The sequence below is a fragment of the Coregonus clupeaformis genome, unplaced genomic scaffold (genome assembly GCF_020615455.1).
Source record: "Coregonus clupeaformis isolate EN_2021a unplaced genomic scaffold, ASM2061545v1 scaf0335, whole genome shotgun sequence".
Classification (NCBI taxonomy): Eukaryota; Metazoa; Chordata; class Actinopteri; order Salmoniformes; family Salmonidae; genus Coregonus; species Coregonus clupeaformis.
Window position 1 is genome coordinate 56,716 of NW_025533790.1, and position 8,285 is coordinate 65,000.

General features: G+C 44.8%; 1 protein-coding gene across 1 annotated transcript in view; it reads left to right on the forward strand.

Moving 5' to 3' along the window:
• The first annotated feature begins 2,960 nt into the window (after positions 1-2,960).
• The window catches only part of LOC121544676 (calmin), a 37,725-nt gene continuing 32,400 nt past the window's right edge, over positions 2,961-8,285 (forward strand). Inside the window, exon 1 of the mRNA XM_041854735.2 lies at positions 2,961-3,435. Within this exon, the coding sequence (XP_041710669.1) occupies positions 3,345-3,435 (91 nt within the window). The 5' untranslated portion in view covers positions 2,961-3,344. The remainder of the gene's footprint in view (positions 3,436-8,285) is intronic.

The window sequence follows — 8,285 nt, forward strand, 5'->3', positions numbered from 1 at the left end:
CATGCGCAGACCAGCTGGCTGGTGTGTTTACGGACATATTAAATATCTTCCTTTCCCAGTCTGCTGTCCCCACATGCTTCAAGATGGCCACCATTGTTCCTGTACCCAAGAAAGCAAAGGTAACTGAACTAAATTACTATCGCCCCGAGGCGCTCACTTCTGTCATCATGAAGTGCTTTGAGAGACTAGTCAAGGATCATATCACCTCTACCTTACCTGTCACCCTAGACCCACTTCAATTTGCTTACCGCCCCAATAGATCCACAGACGATGCAATCGCCATCACACTGCACACTGCCCTATCCCATCTGGACAAGAGGAATACCTATATAAGAATGCTGGTCATTGACTATAGCTCAGTATTCAACACCTTAATACCCTCTAAGCTCATCATTAAGCTTGAGGCCCTGGGTCTGAACCCTGCCCTGTGCAACTGGGTCCTGGACTTCCTGACGGGCCACCCGCAGGTGGTGAAGGTAGGAAACAACATCTCCACTTCGCTGATCCTCAACACTGGGGCCCTTCAAGGGTGCTTGCTCAGCACCCTCCTGTACTCCCTGTTCACCCATGACTGCGTGGCCAAGCACTCCTCCAACTCAATCATCATGTTTGCAGACGACACAACAGTAGTAGGCTTGATTACCAACAATGACGAGACAGCCTACAGGGAGGAGGTGAGGGCTCTGTGAGTGTGGTGCCAGGGAAATAACCTCTCACTCAACGTCAACAAAACAAAGGAGATGATTGTGGACTTCAGGAAACAGCAGAGGGTGCACCCCCCTATCCACATCGATGGGACCGCAGTGGAGAAGGTGGAAAGCTTCAAGTTCCTTGGCGTACACACCACTGACAAACTGAAATGGTCCACCCACACAGACAGTGTGGTGAAGAAGGCACAACAGAGCCTCTTCAACCTCTGGAGGCTGAATAAATGTGGCTTGGCACCTAAAACCCTCACAAACTTTTACAGATGCACAATTGAAAGCATCCTGCCGGGCTGTATCACCGCCTGGTACGGCAACTGCACCGCCCGCAACCGCAGGGCTCTCCAGAGGGTGGTGCGGTCTGCCGAACGCATTACCGGGGGCAAACTACCCGCCCTCCAGGACACCTACAGCACCCGATGTCACAGGAAGGCCAAAAAGATCATCAAGGACATCAACCACCCGAGCCACTGCCTGTTCACCCCGCTATCATCCAGAAAGAGAGGTCAGTACAGGTGCATCAAAGCTGGGACCGAGAGAATGAAAAACAGCTTCTATCTCAAGGCCATTAGACTGTTAAATAGCCGTCACTAGCACATTAGAGGCTGCTGCTGCCTATTGAAATCAATGGCCACTTTAAGAAATGGAACACTAGTCACTTTAATAATGTTTACTTATCTTGCACTACTCATCTCATATGTATTCTATAATATTCTACTTTATCTTAGTCCATGCCGCTCTGTCATTGCTTGTCCATATATGTATATATTCTTAAATTCCATTCCTTACTTAGATTTGTTTGTATTGGGTACATGTTGTGAAAGTGTTAGATATTACTTGTTAGATATTACTGCACTGTCGGAGCTAGAAGCACAAGCATTTTGCTACACCCACAATAATATCTGCTAAACACGTGTATGTGACAAATAAAATTTGATTTGATTTGAGTTTATTTAACAAATCACAGCACAGATTGATGGCGACACTTCCTGCTTTTACTTCCTGCTTTTCTTGTCTATGGGCACACTTGCAATGGTCGCCACTCCATCCATTATGCCATCATTGACTTGAATGGGGACGCCCGTTCTATTCATCATATTTTTCTATGGCTGTACAAACATTTCAAAATGTGTATATTTGCTCAGGCAACGTGATATATTTTAATGGATTTACAATCATCCTTACTGTAAGACAACACCCACTCTAAACAGGTGCACACTGTTCCCTGTCCACTCAGATCTCAAACACTGTAAAACATTATACTAACAGGCGTTGGTTGTGCATTATTCAGGTGAAGGCAATTGCCAATACAAGTGTTAGTGTTACCACTTAGAGGTATGTGTAACATTTGGACTGCGGGTTAGGAAGGAGTCTTGAAAGTGGCATGGTTCACAGTATGGTGCAGGTTCATATCAGTATTACGAGATATATGGGCCAGCTACCCACAGAGACCCTGGCAGCATCCCAAATGGCACCATATTCCCTATATAATGCACTACTTTTGACCAGAGCCTTGTCAAAAGTTGTGCAGTATGTAGGAAATAGATTGCCAGTTGGGACTGAGACCATGGTGAGTCAGGAGTCTTTGATCCAGATGACCACTGAATGTAGTGGACTCTTTCCTTTCCTCAAGGGGAGAAATTTAGTTATTTTTAGAGTTCAGAATGTTCATAAACTCTTCATGTGGCCACTGGCAGACTTACCATTAGGCAGAAGAGGCAATTGCCTAAGATCATCATTTTAGCTTACATCATTTAGCAGACACTCTTATCCAGAAGGGAGTGCATACATTTTCATGCTGGTCCCCCGTGGGAATCAAACCAACAACCCTGGCGTTGCAAGCGCCATGCTCTACCAACTGAGCTACAAGGGGCCTCATGAGCTGGTTATAAATATAAATAATAATATCTGCTGAGGCCCCCCCATGCTCCACTCGAGGCATAATAATTAAATATCATATAAAAACATGTGTTTTTGGAACACTTCACATGTGATCACATGTGAAATTCATGTGTTTTTTCTGCAAGGGTACAGCAGGGTATTCGTGCGCAGTTCAATTCTAACATAATGCAATTATGTTTATAGCGGGAATGGTCTATAGTCCTATTCATGGACATTCTGGGAAGCATATCAGTCTTTTCTCCCTCTTTCTCTCTATTTCTATTTCTCTCTGAGCTGAGACTGGCTCTCCTCATCGTCTCTACAGTGCAGGATGGTGGGCGTGTACTGTAAACTACAACAACCCACCTCGGGAATATTATCAAGGCGCTATTATTTTCCCTCATCAGAATTATTTCCTTATCCTGGTCATCTGCCATTTTCCGTCCTGGGCTTTGCGCCGTAGTAGTGCTATTGGGCTTTCTACGTCACCAGGGAGAAACTCTACGAAAACAATGCTCCTCCGCCAGAAACCATCTCCACGCGAGAGCATTCGGGTAGATTAGACCTCTATTCTACCGCACTCCCTGTCCGGCGACCGCCACAATAGCCAGCTAGAGAGAGCAGGGGAGAAGAGGGATAGGGCTACCACATTGGGCTGCCTTCTCCATCGCCTTCAGATCACACGGGACTGGAGGTAGCCTAGTCTGTTTGTTTTTCTATTGAGGTCCAGACTGCAACTTTCCCCAGGGTACCGTCCTGATGGCTGGACACGAGTGGGAGTATAAAGACTGGTTCGAACGGGAGGAATTTATCGGACAGATCAGCGACATCCGAGTGCAGAATCTTCAAGGTATGTGGGGCTAGGGGCTTCCATGTGAAATAGAATGGAACCACTGCGTTCCGTCCCTTTGCGTTATGATAAAGAAGGTTTGCATTGGTAAACTACTTTGGTTGGATTGAATCGGAGCCATTATCAACGTTATCGGAATACGTTTCAGCTTTGTAAGTAAAGAAACTAAGAGTAAACATTCTGTCGGTGCCATGCACGGACGGCTGCGAGTGTGAACTTTTTGGGGTTTTGCATTTTTGCAGAACGCGGCTATCTATGGTTGATCTCATCTATCCCTCTCATATAATTTAATCTAATCAATTCGCGCCGTGTTGGCAGGCCTATTTGAAAAGGACAAGGAAAATGTGATATAGGTGATACATTGAAGATGTTATATCTGTAGGCTTACTAGACTACGATCAAGATACACCATAGAGATCTCAAAGACAGGGAGACATTGCATTGCTTTTGTATGAAGGACCAGACAATAATAATTCCTTGACAATTTGCAGCTGCGTGCCTATAAAAGTTTGTAGAGCTACAAAGTTGCATGTGACATTGTTACAGCTTCACTTCAGAACCCCATTGTTTCTGACGGTTCACCCGTGGTGTTTCCCCCAGCAAGGCATTCAGTAGCCTGTGCTGTAGCCTGCCTGCCCTGTAATACAGTAACTAGGCTATGCACAGTGAATAAAAAAGAATTAGGCAGCAAAGTGGAAATAATTGATTTAGTGAGAGTGTTGACAATGAGAGCTTTGTCTCAGTCTCTGGAGGATGGTTCACACATCAACTGAGTCCACCCCAATGGACACGCGCACACACACACACACACACACACACACAGCTCCAGGCAGACAGATGAGCCTTCGAACACACTATGTACAGTTGAAGTCGGAAGTTTACATACACCTTAGCCAAATACATTTAAACTCTGTTTTTCACAATTCCTGACATTTAATCCTAGTAAAAATTCCCTGTCTTAGGTCAGTTAGGATCACCACTTTATTTTAAGAATGTGAAATGTCAGAATAATAGTAGAGAGAATGATTTATTTCAGCTTTTATTTATTTCATCACATTCCCAGTGGGTCAGAAGTTTACATACACTCAATTAGTATTTGGTAGCGTTGCCTTTAAATTGTTTAACTTGGGTAAAACGTTTCGGGTAACCTTCCACAAGCTTCCCACAATAAGTTGGGTGAATTTTGGCCCATTCCTCCTGACAGAGCTGGTGTAACTGAGTCAGGTTTGTAGGCCTCCTTGCTCGCACACGCTTTTTTCAGTTCTGCCCACAAATGTTCTATAGGATTGAGGTCAGGGCTTTGTGATGGCCACTCCAATACCTTGACTTTGTTGTCCTTAAGCCATTTTGTCACAACTTTGGAAGTATGCTTGGGGTCATTGTCCATTTGGAAGACCCATTTGCAACCAAGCTTTAACTTCCTGACTGATGTCTTGAGATGTTGCTTCAATATATCCACATAATTTTCCTTCATCATGATGCCATCTATTTTGTGAAGTGCACCAGTCCCTCCTGCAGCAAAGCACCCCCACAGCATGATGCTGCCACCCCCGTGCTTCACGGTTGGGATGGTGTTTTTTTTCGGCTTGCAAGTTACCTCCTTTTTCCTCCAAACATAACGATGGTCATTATGGCCAAACAGTTCTATTTTTGTTTCATCAGACCAGAGGACATTTCTCAAAAAAGTATGATCTTTGTCCCCATGTACAGTTGCAAACCGTAGGCTCTTTTATGGTGGTTTTGGAGCAGTGGCTTCTTCCTTGCTGAGCGGCCTTTCAGGTTATGTCGATATAGGACTTGTTTTTACTGTGGATATAGATACTTTTGTACCTGTTTCCTCCAGCATCTTCACAAGGTCCTTTGCTGTTGTTCTGGGATTGATTTGCACTTTTCGGACTAAAGTACATTCATCTCTAGGAGACAGAACGCGTCTCCTTCCTGAGCGGTATGACGGCTGCGTGCTTGGCTGATTTCTTTTGATTTTCCCATGATGTCAAGCAAAGCGGCACTGAGTTTGAAGGTAGGCCTTGAAATACATCTACAGGTACACCTCCAATTGACTCAAATGATGTCAATTAGCCTATCAGAAGCTTCTAAAGCCATGACATAATTTTCTGGAATTTTCCAAGGTGTTTAAAGGCACAGTCCAACTTAGTGTATGTAAACTTCTGACCCACTGGAATTGTGATACAGTGAATTATAAGTGAAATACTCTGTCTGTAAACAATTGTTGGAAAAATTACTTGTGTCATGCACAAAGTAGATGTCCTAACCGACTTGCCAAAACTATAGTTTGTTAACAAGAAATGTGTGGAGTGGTTGAAAAACAAGTTTTAAAGACTCTAACCTAAGTGTGTGTAAACTTCCGACTTTAACTGTAGCTGCTATAGCCTGCCAAGTGCTTTTCACTGTAGCTAGATTGAGCCATCACCTACAACAAAACCATATGTCGTTCTCTGTGATTCACCTATTAGTGCTATGTCATAAGTCGTCTGATAATGCATAAGATAGATAAGACAGGTTGGTGTGTGTGTGTGTGTGTGTGTGTGTGTGTGTGTGTGTGTGTAGTGCTCACATTATAGGCCTATGCATAATTTCCATGAAGAGTAAGCTATACAATACGTGCAGTGCCCTTGACATTTCCTCAAAAAATGTTTTAGTCATTTTAGCAGACGCTCTTATCCAGAACGACTTACAGTTAGTGAGTGCATACATTTTCATACTGGCCCCCCGTGGGAAACGAACCCACAACCCTGGCGTTGCAAGCGCCCTGCTCTACCAACTGAGCTACAGGGGACTAAATGCCAAAGAAATATGAGGTACGTGAGGAGGGGTACCTCAGTACCTGTTCTGTTAGGCCTCTGGGTCTCTGAAAAATAAAACCCTTGAGCTCCAAACCTTATCCCTCTCTCTCTCTGCTCTCTGTCTCTCTCACTCTGCCTCTCTCACTCTGCTCTCTCACTGTCTCTCTCACTCTGCTCTCTCTCTCTCTCTCTCTGCTCTCTGTCTCTCTCACTCTGTCTCTCTCACTCTGCTCTCTCTCTCTTTTTGCTCTCTGTCTCTCTCACTGTCTCTCTCACTGCTCTCTCTCTCTCTCAATTCAATTCAATTGCTATTCAAATGGGCTTTATTGGCATGGGAAACATACATTTACATAGCAAATGAAAAAACTATCAACAGAAGTGGGAAAAAAACAGTCAGAAATTAGCAGTAAATATTACACTAACAAAAGTTTCAAAATAATAAAGGCATTTCAAATCTCTCTCTCTCTCTCTCTCTCTCTCTCTCTCTCTCTCTCTCTCTCTCTCTCTCTCTTTCTACCACTGGTTTTGACACTTCCATCTGATGGCTGACTGGCCCTGGAGGCCTTGTGATTGGAGGGAGGGAGTCTGAGGAGAAGCCAGTGCATTAAAATCAATGCCCTACATTACCAACACACACTCCCATCAGAGAAAAATAGCAATTCTCTCTCTCTCTCTCTTTCTTTGCATTAGAGTGCTGGAATCTCAGAGCTGTACGTTCCCACATAACTCACATCATTTACACACACACACACCCTGAGAGAATCAGCTCATTGGGATTCATGGACCTCTCTGAGCTGGTGGGTAGTAGAGTGCGGTTCTCTGTACTGATCTGAAACTGAAGCATCTTTAGTTTGAAAACCTGGTTTACAGAGAAAAAGTACCAATTAAACATCTGAACTGCCTCGCAACCTCAGCAGAAGTGTCTTATTGAATTGTAACCTCATTCAGATGGCTACATAAGCCGACATAAAGCACCGCGCCTTGAACAACATTCACCTTTTGCATTTTTATTCACACTCTCTCTCTCCTGCTCCTCCTGCTGCTCCTCCTCCTGCTCCTCCTCCTAATCCTCTTCCTGCTGGATCGGGTAGGACTGGATCGGGTAGGACTGGATCGGGTAGGACTGGATCGGGTAGGACTGGTCGGGTAGGACTGGATCGGGTAGGACGGATCGGGTAGGACTGGATCGGGTAAGAGTGGTCGGGTAGGTCTGGTCGGGTAGGAGTGGTCGGGTAGGTCTGGTCAGGTAGGAGTGGTCGGGTAGGTCTGGTCGGGTAGAACTGGTTGGGTAGGGCTGGATCGAGTAGAAGTGATCCGGTAGAAGTGGTCGGGTAGGAGTGTCGGCAACAATAGCGTCTACAGTCTACCTTCAGGGACCAGACATCTGTTGAAGTATTTTCTAAAAGTCCTCTACTGAACTGAACCTGCTGCTGACATAAGTAAAAAAATATATAATATATAACAAGCCAGAACCACTGAGCCAGAGTGAAAGTCTGAAACCCTTCCGCTGTAGACTCGACTCCCTAGTCGGAGAGAGAGAGAGAAGGCTTTTCTTCTGAAGAGTTGTGACAGAACAGATTTTCATACAATGTGTGGAACAAGGAACTGCCTCGACCATTCACACTTGTTTGAATGTGATGTTCTTGAACGCTCGCCAGGCCAGTCAGTCCCCCTCATCACAGCAGTTAGCCAACACAGAGTGACTGGAGGGGAGAGGCAGAGCATACACAGTGCTACACATTTTACATTCTCAAATGTAAAATGTAAATGGTATGAGTTTGAGGACGGTAGGGTACAGAGAAAGAGGGGGGGACCATGCTCTCTTCTCTTTTACTCACCCCCTGGCCTATTAGTATATTTTGTTCCTCCTAAATTCTGTAGCGGTCCTGAGGCAAGGCCAGTAAACCAGCTCAGATGTCCTCTTGATTCAGAACAAATTCAATTTCCCTTTGACTCTCTCCCTGAAGCCTTTAATGTTTATTCAACAATACTGAAATCCTTGCAGAGACACACGAAACACACGGAGTAATTTACTATCACTGCACG